At 35.4% G+C, this 24,389-nt stretch overlaps 1 protein-coding gene across 1 annotated transcript in view; it reads left to right on the forward strand.

The window, feature by feature from the left end:
- The first annotated feature begins 4,252 nt into the window (after positions 1–4,252).
- Positions 4,253–24,389, forward strand: part of Fen1 (Flap structure-specific endonuclease 1) — a 39,494-nt gene continuing 19,357 nt past the window's right edge. The window contains exons 1-6 of the mRNA XM_081745382.1: positions 4,253–4,608; positions 9,407–9,509; positions 10,923–11,089; positions 13,088–13,197; positions 15,658–15,861; positions 19,272–19,490. Coding sequence (XP_081601508.1) covers positions 4,527–4,608; positions 9,407–9,509; positions 10,923–11,089; positions 13,088–13,197; positions 15,658–15,861; positions 19,272–19,490 — 885 coding nt within the window. The 5' untranslated portion in view covers positions 4,253–4,526. The remainder of the gene's footprint in view (positions 4,609–9,406; positions 9,510–10,922; positions 11,090–13,087; positions 13,198–15,657; positions 15,862–19,271; positions 19,491–24,389) is intronic.

Raw genomic sequence — 24,389 nt, forward strand, 5'->3', positions numbered from 1 at the left:
CGTCAATGTACCCATGTCTTATGATAGGAAATGAACCCATATACATGACCATATAACCATATAAGGTAATAGAACCCCATCAAAGGGAAGAAATTGGGCCAAAAACCAAACGCATGGTACAACATATTGCTTATGTTTATATTTTAGTAATTTTTACCCATGAAAGGGAACAAGATGGACCACCCAAATTTATCATGATACATGTTGAGGTCATGTACTATGATACCGAATGCTTAAATTGGAAAATTTCCAAAATTTAAGGGGATATGGAATGGACCCTATACATGATCATATAACCATATAAGGTAATAGGACCTCATCCAAGGGGATAAATTGAGCCAAAACCAAACACGTGGTTGTACTAAAATTTGGCAATTTCGTACCCATCAAAGGAAACGTGGTGAACCACCCAAATTTATAGTAATATATATTAGGGTTCTATACTATAATACCAAACATGTAAAAGGGGCAATTTCCAAAATTAAAGGGGTGGGCCAAAGTACCCCTCCCAAATTTTTAAAGGAGTGCACAAATGTACCTATGTCTTATGATAGGGAATAGACCCCTATACATAACCATATAACCATATAAGGTAATAGAACCTCATCCAAGGGGATAACTTAGGTCAAAACCAAACACGTGGTACAACGTCTTGCTTACGTTTATATTTTGGCAATTTCGTACCCCTAAAAGGGAACGAGGTGAACCACTGAAATTTATCATAATAATACATGTTAGGGTCCAGTACTATAATACCAAATATATAAAATGATCAATTTCTAAAATTTAAGGGGTGGGCCAAAGTACCCCTCCCGGGGTGCACAAATGTACCTATATCTTATGATATGGAATAGACCCCTATACATAACCATATAAGGTAATAGAACCTCATCCAAGATGATAAATTGGGCCAAAAGACCAAACACGTGGTACAACGTATTGCTTACGTTTATATTTTGACAATTTTGTACCCCTAAAAGGAAACGAGGTGGACCACCCAAATTTATCATAATACATGTTAGGGTCCGGTACTATAATACCAAATGTTTAAATTGGGCAATTTCCAAAATTTAAGGGGTGGGCCAAAGTACCCCTCCCAAATTTTTAAAGGAGTGCACAAATATACCCATATCTTATGAAAGGTACTGGACCCCTATACATGACCATATAACTATATAGGATAATAACACCTCATCAAAGGGGATAAAATCGACCAAAAACCAAACACGTGGTACTACGTATTGCTTACGTTTATATTTTGGCAATTTTGTACCCCTAGAAGGGAACGAGGTGGACCATCCAAATTTATCATAATACATGTTAGAGTCCAGTACTATAATACCAAATATATAAAATGATCAATTTCCAAAATTTAAGGGGTGGGCCAAAGTACCCCTCCCAAATTTTTCAAGGGGTGCATTAATATACCCATATGTTATGAAAGGTAATGAACCCCTGTATACGCCAATATAACCATATAGGGTAATAACACCTCATCAAAGGGAATAAAATCGACCAAAAACCAAACACGTGGTACTACGTATTGCTTACGTTTATATTTTTGGCAATTTTGTACCCCTAGAAGGGAACGAGGTGGACCACCCAAATTTATCATAATACATATTAGGGTCCTGTACTATAATACCCAATGTTGAAATTGGTCAATTTCCAAAATTTAAGGGGTGGGCCAAGGTACCCCTCCCAAAAATTTCAAGGGGTGCATTAATATACCCATGTCTTATGATAGGTATGAACCCCTGTATACGCCCATATAACCATATAGGGTAATAACACCTCATCCAAGGGGATAAATTAGGTCAAAAACCTCCGAAATTTGAATTTTTGGCAATTTTTTACCCATGAAAGGGAACGACATAGACACCCAATACTGATAGATGTACATACTATGGTCCTAGGCTACCATACCAAATTTTTAGATTTGGCAATTTCCAAAATTTAAGGGGGGTGGTCCTATGTACCCCTGCCAAAATTTAGGGGGTGGGCCAAGGTACCCCTGCCAAAATTTAGAGGGGGTGGTCCTAGGTACCCCTAGGTCATTGCCCCCGGGCCAGGTCATTGACCTTTCACCCCGGTCATAAAAGAGAGTGAGGATGAGTCATTCGCGCAAACGCGGGGGCCTACTACTTAGAAAGACCGGTTGCAATGTGCAAAAAGAACACTACGAAAATAAGTGGAAGTGCAAGGTACGTCTTCATCAAGCTTGTGTCAGGATGTACGTTCGAGCAGTTAACTGTAGTGAACAACGATATACTTCCTTATGTTTTATATTACATTTGCACGTCACATTTTAAAGTTACCATATATTCACTCGTTAGTATATGAAATTTTGATGAAAATAATATAGTTTTGCCAGCTACATTTGTATCTCAAGTGAAAATATTTCCTCAATAATATTTGTGTTCCATATAGAAAGTAAATATAAGATCATGAGATATTGATTACAGTGTAATGTTTCAAGAACAAGACCCCCACTTTAGCCTGGTGTCCTCATATCAAAGTTCCTCATATCAAAGCACACCCTTTCGTGCCTCATCATCATCATAGGTTTTCCGCCCTTACTGGCAGGTCACTTGCAGCAGCTGAAAAGCTTCCATGCTCCACGGTCCTTCCTCCGTGAAGTTTTAATAATGAAAAATAATGAAGTTTTAAATCGGAGAACAGAAAATAAACTTGGGCAGAAGAGGGTTAATCAGAAAAGAGTTTACACTAAATTAAAAACGTTGTCATGCCACAGGATGACCAAAATGGCGCGGGTTAGAAACCCGAATTCGACTTTGTTAATAAAAATACTTAGAAAATAAAAGAATTGTAGAAAAGTAGTGATGTCGAGGATGTCCACGCACTAAGAAAATTGTATTAAATGAGAAAACACAAAAACAGTACTACACTGTATTAGTGAACACATAGCACAAAACAGGAGTTCGAGACAAACCAACCAGCCTCGACGTTAGGTCCATCTGAATCATCAAAATGCACACCACTGGCTCTTTGATGCACACATGTGTTATATGCCATGCACTATAACCCATACACTGTTGTTTAATTCAATTTTAGGTGGAAATTTCATTATATTATCCTCTAGATGAGTGAAGCTATGAAGGATCTATTGAAGTAATCAAAGATAAACAGGAGGTTTGGGAATTATAAAACTCGGTGACGCACCACAGGAAATATTATTTACTTTTTATATATAAATTAGGGTACGTTAAATTATATACATTAATGTAAAAATACGTAGCCAGCTTGCGACAAATCATTGAAGTCAGTGGCGTAGGGAAGGGGGGGCCCGGAGGGGCCGCCCCCAAAGAGGTCCGACAATGTTCTTTGGTACTTTGATGTTTGTAATTTTTTATATATTTCTCTGTTTATATATTTTTTTGTTTGTAATTTTTCTATATGTACCTATAACAGCACTTGCCCCAACACACATCCTGGCTACGCTACTGATTGAAGTGGAACTTTGTAACTCCAATAGTTTGTTGAACAGTAAAATGTTACTTCGTTGGCAATATTGCTTCTGAAACTTGAACAGGACAAGGGTAGTTCATGTCAAATAATGAAAGAAATAGTAAATGAATTTCCTTACTGTAATGTTCTATATTTATACCCTTCAGGCGAAGGGAGACGAATGACTAATGATAGTGAATTAAATTTTTGTTTTCCACCGGAAATGAAACCCGGGCAGGACCATCCATAGATTTAATGGAGCAACAAACTTTTTCATAGGACCCCGCGAATTTTTTGTAAGTTCCCCAAAAGTTCCATAGCTCTGTGGTCAATTCTGTAACTTATGAAACTAACTCATGTAGAAATAGTTATAGGGTTGAATGTTTCTCTTTTCCTTCCAGTTATTTCCTATTTTTTTTAAATTAAACATTATCTTTAGAAGAGCATCGTTTGCAAAGTTAGTCGTACGTATGACTGCACCCCACAGGCAGTTCGGCGAGAGTTTCAAACCTTAAAATTCAAAATTGAAGAAGAAAAATCAAAAAAAGAAAAGTAGCCCCCATAATTTATTCATGTTTTCTCCTTTTGGGTGACCGTGGACCAAATGCACACAGACTAGCCACGTGTAACAAACCTTCATAAAAGAAACATGAGCTAGAATCTACAATTTAATAACTCATTAGTAGGATATTTCATAGGTCTTAACACCATACGGGGTCATTAGGTATGTCTTTGCAAAATTCTGCGTACAGCAAAGCAACGCAAATTCTTGACGATTGTTGCAAACTAAATTATAAATTTTCCATTATGTTGACGGAAACCGCGACGTAATTAGGCTGGACACTACTGCTCAAGAAGCGTAGCTTGTAGGTGTGATTTAAAAGCCTGAACAAACGATGAACGAAAAGCGAAGTGATTCCCGCGTAAATTGGCATTGGCATAGTATTTTAAAAAGCGAGTGTGTGGAGTGTAGCCGCAGCCTAACGCCGAATAAGGCATAATAGTGGGGTATCATAACAAAGATTTGTGTGTGTGTATTTCTAGTGACAAGGTTAAGAATGGGAATATTAGGTTTAGCAAAATTGATAGCAGATGTTGCACCACAAGCTGTTAAGGAGAGTGACATCAAAAACTATTTTGGTAAGTTCGAATAGTTTAACCCTTTAGCTATGAATTTGCAATATTCTGAGATTGTATGGCAATAGATCACATTTTTGTTGTACACACGTACCGTGTCCATACTAAAAGTTGCGCAAAATAACATCCTGTGTATGCAGTACATGTTTTTTCGGGTAAACTTTACACTGCACGCTCCAGCTCCGCATTGATGAGTAGGACCGCTTTAAAAGGGTATAGCAGAGTAGGTTACGGTAGAGTAGAGTAAGATTGGGATAAGTAGGGTAGGGGTAGGAACGGGTTAGGTTAAGGTCGGGGAAGTTTATACCTAGGGTTAACTTTACAATACCCGCTCCAGCTCGTATACTCACTCAGAAACGAGAAATTACACTCTTAATTTTATGAAAATGGGTCAAAACTTCCCTATTCTTAAGCTAACTCGATCCTACTTACCATACTTATTCCTATCTTGCTCTGTTCTACTCTACTTATTCATGCTTAACCGGAGCGTGTAGGTTCTTATTGTAAAGTTTACTCTTGACCCATTTTCATAAAATTAGTAGATTGTAATTTCTCGAATTTCTGAGTGAATATACCAGCTGGGGTGGTCATTGTAAAGTTAACCTTTTTTTTCTTATCTAGCTACGTTTTTTAAAAGATTTTTTAAATGGTTTCGCAAAGTGTTTGGAATGGGTGATATAACTATATCCTACTTTGTACAAATGAAATTGAGGAACCTAGCAGAAGTAATTATTCACAAATTAAAATTATTTCAGTAATTATCTTTATCTCCATTTGGAAAGTATCGGTACACGGAGGGCGACACGACAATACCGTACGCACTTCGAACGACTTCAAGATGACTACCAGAAATAATTGTAGGGAAAGATACATATATATATTGGTATAGTCTGCGTCAGCCAATGAGTCCTTAATGCGATATTATCAAACTTCCGAAAAAAAATGTCAGCTTCCAGTAGGCACATGTTGCATGTATCAAAGGAATTCGTCTCACTAACAATATCCATTATTTTATAACAAATAAAAACTTTGACATTAATAGGATTATTAATGCATGTATCGGCAAGTTTTTACTTTGGCCATTTCATTCATAAATCGTTCAATGAAACGATTCTTAAGGAACCAGTTCCTCACGAATAGGATCGGCTACAGATCATGGTAGTTCCGACTGTAATGATTCTACTAGTATTTACAACATATCATATTTCAAATATTGATGGATATAGAACTAAGCAAACTTCACATCGTATCAGTTCTAAATGTAACAAAACATGAAATACGTTAGTGATTAAATAATAGATAAAACTACAGCAAGAACCACCACATTTTCATACAACAAAAATATTTTATACATTATTTAATAACACTATTTTCCGTTCCAAATGTGGTTATGAATACTATATTTCATTTTGTTCGAATTCACATGATTAGAAATTAATGTATTAATAATTGATACTAGTTGGTTATGTACGTCGTTTATAACCCCATTCACATCCATCCGAGTATCGGACTTCGGATTCCGCGAACCGAAGGCCAATCAATGCCAAACCATTTTGATTTATTTTTTATATTCCAAGACAAGGAAAGTTGAACAAGAAAATAATTACGTGTTATGCAGCAATGCCTGGAATACACATGAGGAATGCATAGTGTCCCAGTGATAAGACCTCTGATGATAAGCGTATTTGATTCTTTAAAGTCAAAGCAAGTTTGTAGGTTTCTCGGTTGGTAGTTTTTTCCATATTTTCCCATTATCATAATACATTAGTCTCCCATCATTATTTTTATTTATCTCTGATTTAGTCTACAGGGCATAACCGCTGCACGTTGAACCAATGATGCATATTTTTAAGTTGAACGTCGCACGTTATTCTCCGAGACTAAGGGAAATGATGATCATAATGAAAGATGAAGGAATGAAAAGAGTGGGAGAAACTGGAGAAGGTCGTACGCAGTTCGGGTGCCGCGTACTATAATACACTCTTTTAGGAATCCAGGAAACTACTGCCTGTAATTTATTTCACACATATAATAAAAATGACCGCCACTTGTGATACCTACGGCTACTGGAAGAGCGAGTGGAGCCAATAACAGCTTTAATTTCGAAACATGTTTTGCGCAAAAAGAGGTCCAAATTTCGCAATTGTTTGAAATAGGATGAATGAAAAATTTTTCGTGGCTGGTACCTAGAAACATTCTTGTATCCTTCTAGATTCTACAAAATAATCTCTTAATTTATTTCACTATCTACTAGGCATGACGTGATCGTAATTCATACTCTCCGCAGTTTGAAGCAAAATAGCATTGATAAGTCCAAGTTCGAAATATGATTGAAATAGAATGTAGGGAAAATTCTTCGTGACTGATACCTAGTCAAGCTGTTACATTCTTCTAGATTCTACGAATTATAAACCATAATTTATTTCACTCATCTAGTAGCGGTATAACAATCTCAGTTGACACCGTCCCGCTTTAGATCGGAGAACGGCCCCAATGACCGGTTTAAATTCGAAGTCTGTTTGAAATAGAGTGAACAGAAAATTTTTTGTGACTGATACCTAGGGACAGTCTTACATCCTTCTCAATTCCAGAAAATAATGTCTCAATAATTTATTTTACTTATTTATTAGGTATAACATAATATAATAATGTACACTGATAAAGCTATTGGAGACTATTAGATAGTACTTTACTACGAACAGAACATGGGATATCAAGCTAATCACAATCTTTTATTCTTTCTTTAACGTAATCAGTTATTTCAGTCAGTACCAATTTTGTGTATTATTTCTCCGTCAGCAGCATGGTATTCTTTGTGTACTTCAGACTAGCCATTTAAGGAAATCAGTCATATTTTGGGCAGAAAGTAAAGTTTATTATCAAAATCCATTAAAGCTAGAAAATCTAGTTAAAGGACGTGTAACTAAACCGCGGTTACTTTTTTTTTTTTTTTTTTTTTTTTACCTGAGTGTACAAGGTACTTTAACCAGCATTTATTTCTTCATAACATTTTTCATCTGTAAGAAACGCAGAAGCTGTAACATTTTGAAATCATTTATTTTCTTTTTTGCTTTTCCCAATGAATAATGTACGTCTTTATTTAAGAGACTAGCCAGATATTTTACAAACTTCCTCGACAAACAGTTTTTGATAAGACACTAAAAGCACGTAGGAACGATATTGTTTTGTGAATTACAAAGCATAACTGGGCGGAAAACCAAGAGAACGCTAACACATTCAGAATTGCCAAATTATTATTATTTTTCAAACTGTTTTTCTGTGTATTGTTAACCTAAGACATTTAATCAACTTCATATATTTTCCATTGAAGTTAGTTGGAAATATTCATAGGAGACTAAAATTGTAAGAAATATATCGATTGGATCTATTTTCAATTGACTTTCATTATTGCCCGAACTGAGCGTCTCAGCTTAAGGGCAAATGTCGCACAGTCATTTTATATATTTTCATACGTCTACTAGTAACATCTTAAAGAAGCTACTATCAACGCCGATATTTCCACTTTTACGACATAATGCCCAAACCCAACACACTTCTCTGGAAATTGCATCCGTGTACTCCATTATATGAGCCTCATTGGGTTCTTTATTTTCAATATAGCTCAGTGGTGTTCAGCGTTTGTATTTTATGTACATAAATGCTCTAATATAGTGAAAATGCGCTAAAGCGGCAGTTAATTGTTTTCAGTTGCGGGAGGAGGTTGAATCTTTTTTGCGTTGGTCGCCTACTGCATCGTATGAGATCGCTATCGGGCTATTCATAAGACGGTTGTAGTAGTCCAGCCACCCATCTTCAAGCTGCTTGAAAGGCTAGTAGAATTATTATGGCAAGGAGTGGGGTTCGTCGCAATCTTGGATAATCAGCAATCCTGCTTCGCTACTGGTCCCCTGAATTATACTCCTCCTCGTGAAGTAAGTATTACTGTGTTTAAGAGATACCAATTCGAAGCGAGCGAAAGGCCATAAGACTGATTAAAATTTTGTGTTTTAATCATTCACATATCTTAATATCACACTTGATGCGTTTGAGTGTGTGTTATATTTTCATATATCATTTTCTGGAAATGTACAATAAATATTCAGGTAACGTATTCGAATTTCTTTTATATGGTTGTTAACATTTCATGCAGTTCCTACATTGTTGCATTATAACACTTATGGAGAGAAAAAAAGAATCATATCCTCTCGCTACCTAACATTTGATATACTTTTCTTACATATTATGAGTATAGAAAGTGTCCAATTTTTCTGCCACTCAGGGTATTCTTTGATTTTTTTTTTATTTATTTATTTTTTTTTTTTAATATAGTATGTTCTCAAACAGAGATTACCTTGACCGAGGCATGTAATAGTTACTACTCTTTCAGGCCAGATCGCAATTTTAATGTTACCAGGAGTAACTGAGTTCGGTACTTATTCAGTGTTATTCTTCAAAGGACTGCAAAGTAGTAAAAGATTACAAAGAAGTTGATCACATTTTCTCATCTCATTTCCAAAGCGACAACAATTGGCTTGACCCTGTAGTTCAATTCGCGTGGTTCACACCTTTGTAAGTGAGGTAATCCTTTTCTGTCATATAAAGACTTACTTTATTAATTTTATTAATAGCTGTGTTTGGGATATTATTTTTAATGAAAAATTCATCCTTTCTGTCATAAGTGTGATACGATATATTTCGTTTTACTTGTATATGAAAGTTGATTTGTATGAAAACAAATATATATATATACGACCTATATTTAATTAAGTTAAATTAATTAATTTTTTGCGTTAATTTACAGGGCGAAAGGTTGCCATAGATGCATCAATGAGTTTGTATCAATTTTTAATAGCAGTGAGAAATGAAGGAGCGCAATTAACGTCTGCGGATGGCGAAACCACCAGGTAATATTTTAATCTTACGTACATTTTAACTATCATGACACTTAAGAAGTGATAGCTCAATGCACTGTATTTATATGATTAATGTTAATTACATCTTATTGATACAGGAATTCTGAATGTATAATTTTATATTATTAGTTTTAGTGTGATAACAAGTAAATAAAGTAATATTTTTGTTACTGTTAGGTGTATGTGCATCTCTCTTTGGAAAATCTGCTGCTTAATAGTCTTAAAAAAATACACGGTGCATAAATAAATAAACATTCTGTTCCAGCAGAATAAAAGCAACGAACGACATACTGTTACCACCATAAAAATTAGTTTTCCCCGGAAACCGCACATGAGAATTTATCCTGAAGCTTCTTATTTTCTTCATCTCGATTGAGATGTGTATCTCGTCTTATCTTCGGACAGTATTATAGTTGAATCTCATTACTGTTGTCTTGCAAGTATCACACTGAAAAGGTTGATTAGGGTATTTCAGCTTAATTGGTGGCGTGGTGATCTTACATTATCAGTATTTAGGTTTACTATATATATATATATATATATATATATATATATATATATATATATATATATATACAAATCTCGAAAAGTACGCATGAGGATTAATACTCACCCATATAATTTTGTTCAACTCTATGAGATCTACCGATTGGTATGTCACATTTTTTGATCAAGTTCCTTTATTTTAATTGCTAATAATATTTTAGAATTAACGGAAAATTAAAAAAAAAAATACTTAATCCAAATTCATTACTTTTCCTTTTCTTATTTTTTTTAAAATTTTTATTATTATTTTTACTGTGATATCTACAATAACTTACTGTTGCTTATTATTTCTTGATATTCCTTTGTATAGGTAGTAAATATACCTAGCAGTATTGGCATTCTTTAATAATGTACTTAAAAATGTCCCTTATATTCAGCTAACGTTTAATCTTCCATTTGTTGAAATAATATTCAGTATCCTGCCTTAACGTTTTGCCTCAACTCTAAACAATTTAACCAATTAAATATATCATGTAAATGCTGTTTATTAGAAAGTAACTATTCATTGTGCTATATAACAAAAGAATGATCAATATTAAATAAAAATGGATCGTAACTTAAGAAAAAATGTGAAGTTTAGATATCTGATTTCTGAATTGACTCACGTTGTTAATGTCGTATTTACTGTAAATTAGTATTATGAAACGAGAAGAGTTTTTAACTTTCTTGTGGCTATATGGTCGGCATAAGCGAGACCAGGCTAAAATTCCTGGTACGAGCCCATGTGGTTCGATCGTATGTTAAACTATAGGTTTACTTCTCATAAGCCTCGCTGCTGAAAGAGATCCTAAAGTCCAAATCACTCAGCCAACCAAAACATAGTTAATTAATTCCCTTGTCTTTGAAATTTAATTGCAGTCATCTTATGGGTACATTCTATAGGACAATAAGGATGGTTGAGAATGGAATTAAACCAGTTTACGTTTTCGATGGGAAACCTCCTGATTTAAAATCAGGAGAGTTGGCGAAGAGGCAGGAAAGGAGAGAAGAAGCTCAAAAGGCTCTTGAGAAAGCCGAAGAAGCAGGTAACACTTTAATTATTCGTAATTATAATATCAGATCACAGTGACAGATTAACCAATATCTTATCACAAACCCCTCTTAGTTATGTATTGGGTTTGTTCAAATGTAATGTTCGCTTTGATATCTAGTGGGAAACTCACTTCAATAACACAACTAACATGCTAGAGTACCCACAGAGTCAGGAACCAGGGCGTTGTTAAACAGGATCGTATGAAAGTTCACCATGGAGAATACACTATTACAAGTGATTTTTTTTTTTTTTAAATTGCGGTTGGCTTGCCAAATTTCGTTCCGGCGACGCAGCATTGTAAAATGAGGCCCGGCGGCACCGACTATCGTAATGATCGGATGAGCTCCTCAGGGAAACCGTGCTCTTGGAAAGGTGTTTGTCTCATTGCAAACGAGTCTGGCATATGCCATACCAATTTCATTCGACATCTCTGTATATGAGTTTTGACCATGAAGTGGGCACAGCTGTTGTTATTTCTTTTTTTACACTTTGCGATATGAATCCAAGCGTTGTTTGTTATAAATTTCAAGTTTCTCAGGAGAAAAAAGATATGAACACGTGATGAAAGCAAATCGTGTTAGTCGGATTTACATGATGATTTTGAATTTGAGTGCCCGTTTCTAGCGGCAACCCTTTTGTTTCCCGCGCTAAATGAATATGCTCATGAACTTTCCCAGGTTAAAGATCAATTCTTACACCAAGAATGTTCACCATTGCGAGGAGAATTTGAAATTTAAAACGAATCAGTCGCGTATCTCCTTTGTTTCTAGCGCCGATATGAAGTTATATATATATCATATCATTTAATTTTTGCTACTCACACATCCCGTTCTTTGTCACCCATTTTCCTGCCAAAATATATACAGGTAAATTTTTCATTGTTAACGCACTAATCTTGTGACAAAGGTGCAGCAAATTCATCAGACTATTTTTGCGAGGTGCTAGGTTCGAATTCGCGTATCGCCCTGTGTTCACGTCGTAATGAATACATATAAAGAAGCATGCCCAGGCCTAGCCTGTACCAAGAATGATTCAGAACGATAATTCCTACATTCTAGGCTACCATTGTCGAAATTTTCATACTGCATTTTGTTTTACAGTGTTTTGCAATTTTATTTTACAATTTCACAATCTACATTATTATAAGTTTTACAATTGGGTTTAACATTTCAACTATAAACGCCATCCATACATCAATTTGTTCTCTAATTATCTCAAACCAAGGTGAGAATTCATTCACGTATATTCAGAATTCCACGATGGCCTTAGATTTGTCTCCATATTTATTAAACGTTCTACGTAGTATATCATAATAATATTGAGAGTTCCTAATTCTTTCAATGAATGTCCAAAGTCTCTAAAAAAAAAAAATAAAAAAAAAAATAAATAAAAAATAAAATAAAGCAGTGTGATACAACTTGGTTATACTAATAAAAATCTCAACAACTTAGGTCCGTTTTAAAGGTTTTTAAGATGAGTCCAACTTCTTCTTCTTCTTCTTTTTTTTTCGGACTTTGGACATTTCGGCGAAACCCTGTTTAAATGTTTTTGAGTGAGAAAATCTACACGGGATAGTACTTTTTTCCAAGTCTATTTTATATACAGGAAAGATAGCATTAATTGTACATGCACCTGTGGTGCATGTGGTCCCGGGCTCTATTCCCGATGGAAGAGCATCATAAATTGGAACGCATTACAGTGATTTGGATTCCACAGTAAACTGTGGGTTTATGTCTCATATAGCTTCGATTTTGAAAAGGGACGCTAAGTTTCAACCAATAGCAACAAGAAAATACTGTTACGTATGTCGCTGCTTTTTGAGTGAATTGACATTTTAAGTTTTTGCAATCGTACTTAGAGTTGTTCAGGGCGACGAACCCAGGAATTGCTTGTATAATTTTGGTGATTCATTGCCCTTTTGAGAGTTAAATGCTTAAAAAAAAAAAAGTTAAAAAAATAACTTAAATAATTCTCTGTTGATGTATTGCAGGTGATGTAGAGCAGATCGATAAGTTTAATAGACGTCTTGTAAAAGTAACAAAGCACCATGCAGATGAGTGTAAACAACTTTTAACATTAATGGGTATTCCATATATTGAAGTAAGTATAAGGATAGCACTCTTAGAACAGTTAACTAAAGAAATTAAAGACATCGGTGCTTTATGTTTCCATAAGTAATTCATGTACATTTCTTGATTAAATTACGAAATGTAATAATTGTATAATGATTGATTGTAATCTGCTAAAATTGGGAATTTTCAGCAATAACAACTCAGAAATAGGATCCACAGAATTCCAGAATAGTCATAAAAACTGCAAGTAGGCACCTAAGAATCATTAAGAAGCTTAAGAGTCAGAACTGACTGAAAATAAGGATTTTTAAAAGAATACCATTATTATTTCTCATTTTGCACTGTTTGCTAAATTTTTTAGTTCGTACAAGGCAAAATTTATACTTAAATAAAAAAATGGTCCTCAACTTTTGGGCAGTATTCAAGTAGTATACGAATGAGAACACAAATAGAGATGAACTCGTACTAATCGCTTTGTGAGAAAAAATGTGTATTTCGGACGACCAGTTTGTCCTTGTCTGTCTATTTTTATTTGTTTATTTATGTTACAATTAAATTACTGAAAGGAACAAGTGCTAAACTCGAAAAAAAGAAAGAAAGAAAAAGAAACCTAGTTCACCAAAGCATATTATTTAGAGTTCACATATGTATATAGCTAGGTCTAAATTAAGATGGATTACGATGATTAATGCAAAAATTCATTAAGAGTTACGAATCATACATCAATAAATTTTCATCAATAAACATTGTTTTTAATTTTGACCTGATAGTATTGATACGCGCTACCAAGATGAGAAGAAAAGAAGCTTCATTGTTGAGTAAATCTCTTTGATTCTTTTCATGTAACTTAAAGAGCTCACATAATTTTTCAATCCAAATAACTTAGCGTGTAGACGGACTTGGGGATGTGTAGAAGTTGAGTAGTACATAAACTTTACAGAAACTAAAAATTTATCGTCTATGTTCAAGCGAACGTACCTCAACTGAAATCACTCGAAGGAGATTTGCGAGTGTGTGATATGATTGTTTGCAAAAGTACACTCTGTGCATGTTATTTTGTTAGTAACTTCTGAACAGATTTAAATGAATTTGGTAACTCTCAGAAAGTTACACACTCTCTGCCAAAGAAATCTATTCAGATTGATTGTATTGGGTTGGTGCTCTTGAAGTATCCGATTCTATGTCTGGTGGAAAACCCCTTCCTATAACACAACAAAGAATGGACCTAGGTGACGCTACGACATCACAATCTTCGTACGTGTTTAGAAAACATGCTGGGATGCCCAACCAGTCTTGAGGCAATGTGCTGTTGAACAGGATCGTGTGAAAGTGCACCATGGGGAATACATGATTGCGAGTGATTTTCCTTAACGAGTTGAAACTACGACATTCTGTACATCTAAGTGTGAGAAACATCAACACTGCATTTGTCCCAGGAGATGTGAATGAACGTGCCGTGCTGTGCGCCACTGGTTTTTCTGAAGAGAGTGGATAATAGAACATTGTATGCTTAACAAGGAAATGTATTTATGAAATATGAACACATGGTAGTCGTTTTCGAGCAACTAATCAAACTAAACTCTCCGCACTAGAAACTGAGCTTTAGGTATTTATTTAAAGAAAGTAACTGACGCATTTTTAATACTATTTTCAAAAGTGGTAATGGGGACCTACTTTGTTTTTTACTTTCTCGAAAGGAAAGGTCATTCATATGAATGTCGAATCACTTTATTGAAAACATGTTGCCCTTTAGGTGCAAGATTTATTTATTATAGTAGTAGTAATAATTACAGGGAATTTCAGCCAGCAACCTTCAAAAATATTCGTAAGTCCTTTTCACTCATAAACTAAAAGCGGATTTTAGACATAAAAGTCTGTGACGATCATAGCAATTAATATATATATGACGGTTAAAGAATTTAAACTTTGTCATAACAATGGCTATATATATGTCTGTATTTTCATTTATTTTCGATAGTGTCTAAAGAAGGATATGCTAGATATCCGAAATAGTTACAAATTATAATTTAAAATAAAGTGGGTTTTAAGCTTTGGTCAGTGTCTCTTTTGTTAAAATAAAAGTCTACCATCTTAATCATAAAAACCAATCAGACAAAACAAATTTTCTTATAACGCAACATAAGGCAGTTAAGTCAAAATTAAATTATAGTTAAAATCAAGAGAATTTACATGAGTTGCATTTAAATGAGAAAATCGGAATTGCTCGTAGAGGAGGTGTTATGAAAAATAAGTTTAAAACAAATCAGTATTTAATTTTTTGGGATTGTTTTGTCAGTATATGCATGCGTTTATAAGAGTAACAATTTTCTTATAAGTACAGCACTAATATCGTAAAAATATGATTCAAATTATGAGTTGCTTTTAAAAAATTAAGATGTTATTTATCAAACTAAAACAATGTAATGGCATCATAAACTCCGGTTCAAGTAGAGAATTGAGTAATATATTTTATCTTAAAATTTCACAGGCTCCATGTGAAGCAGAAGCACAATGTGCTGCAATGGTTAAAGCTGGAAAAGTTTATGCCACAGCAACGGAAGATATGGACGGGTTAACGTTTGGATCTAGTATATTACTGCGGCATATGACATTCAGTGAAGCTAGAAAAATGCCTATTCAGGAGTATCACTTAAACAGAGTACTGGAAGGATTAGAACTTAACCAAGACGAGGTAATCCTAACGAGTAGTTTATTATGAGAGTGAATGATCATGAAGGACGTTATAGGGAAAATAATATACTGACACTTCCACTGAGAATGGTGTAAATTTTATTCAACATTTAATTAACCTTTTGTCTTAGCTTCTTAATTAGTAAACAAATAAGTTAGAAATGTATTAGAAAATATTGAAGAGGAGCTGATATTTGAATTAGAAGGTAGAGATTAAATCCGCCCTTTGGAAACAATTACTTTTATTTTTTATTGAGAGAGAGAGTTCCATTTGCAAATGCAACGGCAGGACGACACCAGCGAACGCCTTTTGTGCAGTGACTTCGATCGTGTCGGTACTTGGAAAGGGAATCATCTTCCACATTTTAAATATATGTTTTCCATCAGAAGCGAAAATTCTTCACAGCAGGCACCCGCTCGCCCCAATATCCTCGCTGCATACTACGTGAGCGCCTGTCTAGGAGCAGGGTTGGCTGGTTTAAACCAGCTGGTTTAAAAAAAAAAAAAAAAAAAAAAAATTAAACCAAACAACGAAAAATGTTCGTAAAAGTGTAAGTGTAAGTGTTCGTAAAATCTTGATGAACACACATTTGTGGATTATTACGTTTCACTCCCGTATATTATTCGTTTATATTCAGATGTACATTTTCCATTCATTACTCAAATTATACTACAAAAGCAACTTTTTTTTTTTTTTTTTGTATAAGTTTATGAATGTTTCTTTTGAGATTTTTATATAGTTTGTTATTCTTATGTAATTGCAATCAAAGAAATTCTAAATATTGTTTCGCTTTAATAATGTTTACTATTGATAAAATACATCGAAATGCCGTACTTTTTTTTTGGGGGGGGGGGGAGATCATACAAACACCACGAGAGGCATTTATTGAAATCAGAATTATCTTTTTTATCTATTTATGTATAAATGGGCCAGAGCCAAAGTGGATTCAAATAATTCGTATCGTTATTCACTTTTCTTACTGATATGAAACTTAAGTTGTTGTTATTTCCTTAACCTGGACTAATAAAAGTTAGTGAGCTAACTTGGACTAAATTAGTTCTTCTGCACTCAGCAGTATATTGAAATTGTCCATATGTAATTCTGTATAATGGTTTCACTTGTGCAACTGTTTATCTTGTTGTCCTTCTGAAATGACTCTTGACAATTATATTGACAAGTATGTAAAGATTAGTACAACGTATTTTTATCAGGAGTCCTTCGCGACTGAGTCGGCAGACGTATCGCATTTATGGCCAATTAGTCCCTGTTTCGAGTTCAAACGGAGGACAGTTTCTCTCGGATGTAAGCCGAGAAGCTGTTTGGATTCCGCTTTAAGCTTACGTGACCCCTTCCAGCATAATCCGGTTGTTGCATAATAATATCAAGGCAAAACAAACTTGTTTCTGTTCATATGTGATATAAATACATAGAGAAAATTATTTAAACCAAAAAACTTTTTTTTTCAATAAAACCATGGTTTTTGCCAACCCTGTCTAGGAGGACCGCTTGGGCAATTCCGACATGAATTTAACCGCCACTATAATCAGTCACGTGCCTCCCATGTGAGCCCAAAAGCACCAAGCAATTATTGCAGGAAGATCTACATTTGTCTTACATGACACCTGCTTATCGCTCGAGAATGTCTTCGGCAGTGGTGATGGAGACTTCAGTGGCTAGGCGAATGGAGAACGATGGTATTCTGCCATGAGAATCGTTTCTGTCTCAAGCACAATGTGCATTTTTCAACAGATGAACCGGAAAATTCAACCTGTTCGCGCTCTTCATACAGGATTGACACCTGGCGTCCTGGTGTGGAGGGGCAATAAGTTACACATCTCACTTGCCTCATTCAGAGGAGATGACTAGTACGTCATAAAATCGTGACATCACAGTTGTGTTTTTCACCTTATCTAAGCACTTCGCAGAAGGATACCGCATGTCCTCATACCCAGCGTTCCTTAGCTCTGGCATGAACCATCACTCAGCTACACCCTATTCTATAGTGAGCTTGAAGTACCACACCCAAGATATTTAGCATTTGTCTATAACCGGCTGCCTGCTTGGACAGCTGCTTGTGTGGACGCTTGATGGAGGTAGACGTGCTATTAAGGTTAGTATTGTATGTTTTTGAAGATCCTGTATAATATGTTCAGGATTTCCTGTTGGTGTCACTGCCATCTACCGCCCGTATAACCGTTGTATAATAGCTTTTGACCAGATCTGTGAATTCTTACTGGGTATTAAATGTGTTTCCACTGTATATTATCCGCGTTCATATTTAACTGAGTGTTATTTAGTAAAGGCAGAATTGTTTGTCACCATATTATTGGATTATCCCTAAATCGTTGGTATATTTTTCCTATATTTTCCAACGGACCAGCCCCCGCCAAGTGAACTTTGTGGTGGACAAACACCGTGTGCGTGGGTTTTCTTGGGGTTCTCCCGTTTCCTCCCACTTTCTTCATTCCACCATTTCATTCATTACTCATCATCACCGTCTCTTTTAGCCTAACCGACATAACCGTAGGACGTAAAATTCAAAGATTTCATTTCATTTTTTTTTTTCCACTACTTTAGAGTAGACATTTCAAATTTGGGGAATTGAATACGACAGTACCCTTGAACATAAGGTCAGTCTATACCACTCCTACTGAACTAATTCCTTTTAGTGAGATACTTGATATAACATATGCACGCCAACCATGAGCCACTCTTAAGTAAAGCTAGGCACAGCTAAGAGAAATACCTATATTGCACTAGGCGAGCTTATCTGTAGACTCTTATGCCTCGGAACCTATGCTTGTATAGCCGTCAGCCATGGTATGGACGATACGTTTCCGGCTGTGGATGCTGAAGATCTGTTTCCAGCTCCTGTGCTGTATTGTGCGGAAGATGTTGGTAAGTAACTGGCAGTGAAAGACCGATGATTTGTTTTGCCGACTACTGTTTTGGATACATCATATTCATGACGTATTGTTTACAATATGCCGTATACTACAAGTCCGCTGTGTGGTCTTCACCACATATCTGCCAGTGAAGTCAACAAGGGGCAGGTCGACGTATACCTGATGAAACAGCGGATATAATGCATGATTTTATTAGAACTTCTTTTGATCCTTAATTTATGAGTATTTATATATGTTTTAAGGAGAAAGAATTTGATTTTGAAGTACGTCGCTAAAGGAAAGCACCTATGGGTTTCTACTGCACATAAAGTTAATCTTCTAATGATACTTTAAGTTCCTTTGTCAATATACAGAATAAAAATCTAAATAAAAATATCTGTCTTAATTGTCACTTAATTATGAATCAGTGCTCTAAAAGCATTAGCTTATTGTATTCATGTAAGGTATCAAGGAAGTTAAAATGATAAAAATATAATAAAAATTATTATTATATATTTTTTTCAGTTCATTGACTTGTGTATTCTACTTGGTTGCGATTATTGTGACAGTATTAAAGGCATTGGTCCTAAACGAGCAATGGACTTAATAAAACAACACCGGAATTTGGAAACAATTCTCAAACATTTGGATCTCAAGAAGTATCCGCCTCCAGAAGATTGGTTGTATAAAGAAGCAAGAGGACTTTTCCAGAATCCAGAAATATCAGATCCTGACTCGATTGAGGTATTTATTTACTTGTAAATGCTTTTATTGGATTTTTTTGGAGATTAGCGTTTGTTTTCACTAACAAGGTTAGATGAAACGTGGACCTTTAGATTAACGACTAATTTGAATCACATATATTCGTACCCGGATTAAAAAAAAAAAAACCTATCTCTTGCTCTCACCATAAATAGGGGCCGCGGTGGCTCAGTGGTAGAGCGTTCCCCTCTGGTGCTAGGGGTCTCGGGTTCAAACCCTGCTCCCGCCAAGTGAACTTTGTGGTGGACAAACACTGTGTGCGTGGGTTTTCTCGGGGTTCTCCCGTTTCCTCCCACTTTCTTCATTCCACCATTTCATTCATTACTCATTGTCACCGTCTCCTTTAGCCTAACCGGCATAACCGTGGGACGTAAAACTCAAAATTTCATTTCATTTTTTTTTCCCACCATAAATACATCAAGAATGAAGTTCAGAAATTTAGTTAAATTCCTGATATTGTACGATGGAATTCAGTTCCTAACCTGGCCTGCCTAGGCATTAGTTCATTTCATTTATTTATTTATAATAGGTTTCAGATACAGCACTAGGTAAAAATTTGATAACATAACAATTGAATAAAAATTTGAGTTAGGATGGTACAGCACAACAGCGACATTACAAAAATAGCTTATTTATAGAGTATCTGAAACTATACTCATTTGTAAAAACTTCTACAGTTTCTGGTAACCGATTATAAGTACTGTCAATTCGGTTTAAAAGGGACCTTTGGACAATATTTACCCTCGCCGCTAGAGTGTAAAAGAGATCACTCGACCGTGTTGTTGTAGCGGGTACGTGAAAATTGATCTGACGTTCACATAATATATGGCCATTTATAATGTTATGCAAAAATGTTAGGTCAGAAATTTTGTTTCTCACTAGGGGAGGTTTGATATTGAGGGATTTTAAAACGTCATTTTTTTTTTGGGAACTGTTCGGAGGTGAGGTGTTCGATAGGATACAATGGCTAAAAAGAAGTTAGTTACGGAATTTAATTTTTTTTAAATGAGTAGGGCAGGCCATAGACCAGATAAAAGAACAGTTCTCAATAGTGGGAGCAACATATGACTTATAGAACAAACTTAAGGAATTAGGATTTTTTATAGCGATAAAGGAGATCCAGTTTTCTCATTGCAGTACAAAATACGGTGCTTATATGATTCCCAAAAATAAACTTACTGTCAATGATAACACCAAGATTTCTGAAAGAGGTGACAGGATTTATGTTCTTATGACCAATTTTGTAAATGTGGTTTATAAGTTTTTTAAAAAACAGAAATCGTAAGAGGAGCACATTTTTCGATGTTTAAGCTAAGTTTCCAAGAGTTACACCAGTTGAGAAGAATTGAAGCTTCTTAGTGTAAGGGATAATGATACTTCGAGATATTAACGTCCAGCTTGATTCTTTCCAAAGATATCATTCCGAATACTTGCGTGAATGAAGGAAAACTCGAAATTGAGACCAACACACGAAAGATCAGTCACTTTAACCTTTAGCCGCAGACATCATATAGTCTCGGATATTTGGTACAATTCCGGATAGGAGCATTTTCCACCAATTTTTGTAGTTGTTTTGTATCTAGCCTTACTATAAATATGGTCTCAAAGTTTTAAGTACGTTTACACAAAATAGTTAGATATTTTAATATCCTAATAACATGTGTTACATGGATGCATTATAAACCAAAATCGCAAATCATTAGTCAAAATGGCCACCATTAGCATGCACACAGTCCTTAAGTCTTTGTAACTACTCATCAATTGCATTACGCAACACATCAATTGGAAAATCTGCAGCTCTCTTCCGAATAGACCACTTTAAACTTATAATATTGATATGCCTCTTCTCGCAAGCCATCTCCTGAAGCTTGGACCACAATTTGTAGTTCAAAGGGTTTAGATCCGAACTTGCAGGAGGTCAATCTGAAGAGAAAATGAAGTCTGGAACATTTGCCTCAAGCCACTGCTAAGTTGTTTGTTCCTTTTGTGCTGGGGCTGAGTCCTGCTGGAAGCTCCAGTTCTGTCCATGGAAGATGGTGTTGGTGAAATTCTTTACTAGTCTTTCAAACACTGTCTCCTGGTGCACTTTAGCTGATGTTTTGACTCCCTTTTCACAGAGATGGAGCTCCGTTGTGTTCTCGTAGCTCACACCTTACCACATTATGACTGAGGTAGGATATTGACCACTGTGACTCGTAAGAGCCTTTTCACCAGTTTCTGTAGAGGATATGAAATATATCCTGTCATTTTGAGCATTGAAAGTGTCCTCAACATTGAAAGTCTTTTCATCAGTGAAAATGATTCGGAGGTGCTCATCTGCTGCGTAACACTTAAGTAAACGCTTTGCTTTTAGGAGCCTGTGGTGCTTCGGTTCATTTATAAGATATCCTTTGTATTGTTTGTAAGCATGGAGTCCCAGGTCACTGCTTAACATACGAGACATAGACATTTTCAATATCTTTAGCTCACGAGCAATAACTGACTTTCGGACTTCGTCGGACACGCGTCACCACTATTTTCACAAGTTTCGATGTTCGTAGTTTGCATGGTCTTCCTTGCCGCGGGCGATCTTTCACAATTCCAGTCTCAACAAAGCGCTGGATAGTGCGGTAAAGCTTTTTTACTAATTTGCAACTTCTGAAGGGTTTTAAAAATCTCTCCTAGTGATTTGCCCACCTTGTGCAACGCTGTCACGGCCACACGACTTTCATACTCGTCCCGTTCCATCTTGAACACTTACAACTGACTTTTAAACTTCTGCTCATTCAGCAATGACTCACACTTCACGATACCGTTACTCGCGTCGCTTGCTTTTACGGGCAGAAGTACAACTACCCTCAAAAGTTGAGACAGTATTTATGGTAAGACTAGGTACATTTTTTTTTCAAAGGAAGAAAACGATGGTTATAACGAAAAATTAGTCCTTTCTCGTCACAGATATCCAAAATTCTTGAAAATTAGATAATTAGAATCGAGTCAGTTATCCATCCATTCTTTGTATTCATACACAGAAGTTACCTTAGTACAGGATTTCTCAAATTTTGTTCTTCTGATACAGGACTTCATATCATCCGAATTTACTATTATGTAACGTTCATACTTTCCAAAATAGTAGACAATAAATATCATACCAGCCATTGGTCGTTGCTGCGTCACTAGTTCTTAGTGAAAATTTACCTCGGCAAAATATTTGAGATTATGGACAACAATTGTGACGCAGAATTAATAAAATATGCTCCTTTCCCACTACAGATTTGTAAAAATCTTAAATAACAGATAATTAAAACCAACCCAGAAGCAAACCTAACCATATGTTCTTTCAATGAAGCAAGCGTTCCATGTAATTAACTTTTGTTCTAGTGTCAGATGTAAAGTTTATTTAGTGCAAGACAGGTTCATACTTGCATAATATATGACGGGTAGTTTATAAATATATTTCCCTATGCTAGTATTGCCCATGTAGATATTCTAGAACGTCTGTGTTTAGTGTAGCAATAAGTATGTGTCCCCTCTATTCTTCTACATAGTCCCTTTGACATTAAAGCATTTGTCAGCATGAAGAACGCCTTTTCATAAATGCATTACCGATTTATCATTTTAATTAACACGATATGGAGATCATAAACGTGTACGAGTTTGAGCGTGAATTCCACGTGCCTATTCTTACTACACCATTCCTGTCCATGCGTTTTCCTACTAATGTTATTTTCTCAAACTATCATCTGTTAAAGGAATAATAAGTAAATTAATCAATAAAACTTTAGTGGAAAGATGTATCTATTATAATATTAAGAATATTTAATCACCATCCGATGCGCAGGGAAAAGAAATAAAAGTAACTTTATTTTGCGGAAAATTCCTCGTATGATGAATTAATTGACCAGCGATTAGTGAAAACATCACAGCACGGGAAAGCACACTATCTCTTTCACGAAAACGCTTCATGAACCTGGGAGGGAAAGAAGTAGGGAGAAAAGAAAAAATAGATAAGTAGCTGTAAAGCATTCATGTAGATGTCCATGTTCGAATACAGGGATCTGTATATCTTAAAGTTTCAAAGCTACTTGTTTCAGTCATGTGTATATGGTAAAAGAGATTGTTCTCAATATATGGGTAAGACAGTATGTAAAATTACTTATATATGTATACACACTCGAGAAAAAACACTATCATCAAACTTCGGGGTTGATTCTCATATGAGAAGTTTTAATCAACATAATCCATAAAACTCTTATTTCCAGATAAATGAGCTATTTAAAACTTAAGAAAGCAGGCGTTCTTCGACCTGTAATAATTATTGTTATTTTCATTTGATATATAAATCTCACTTCGGAAATTTGTTAGTGGTTTTATGCCACCTGTAACTATTACTACCACGTACTAATATTTCAATCTCGGAAAAAACAGCTTTAAGTATTTGAAGGTGTTTATATATATATATATATATATATATATATATATATATATATATATATATATATATATATATAGGTAACCAAGAAAGTTCTGTCGCTTTTTGTGGAGGTCTGGGTTCAATTGGCCTTCACACCGTTAGTTGAATGCGAATGGAGATAGGGGGAAGGTGAGTTGTTGGTGTGTGTATATCCAACATACTACCTGCTTGTGGCAGTTCAGTTACACAGTGAACTTCCGTAAGGACAAAGTGAATATGGGACCTCAAGAGAACGTCATAAGAGCGTGTATGCTGTACGAGTTTAAACTGGGGTCAAACGCCGCTGCAACGGGGCGGAAGATATGCCAAGCCTGTGATGAGGGTATCGTGATTACGCGGACACTGCAGCGGTGATGTAACAAGCTTAAGAACTGTGACGTAACACTCGAAGACGCACCATGTGCCGAAAGACCAACACATGTACAAAA

Source organism: Thermobia domestica, chromosome 2, assembly GCF_964235325.1.
Source record: "Thermobia domestica chromosome 2, izTheDome1.hap1.1, whole genome shotgun sequence".
Lineage (NCBI taxonomy): Eukaryota > Metazoa > Arthropoda > Insecta > Zygentoma > Lepismatidae > Thermobia > Thermobia domestica.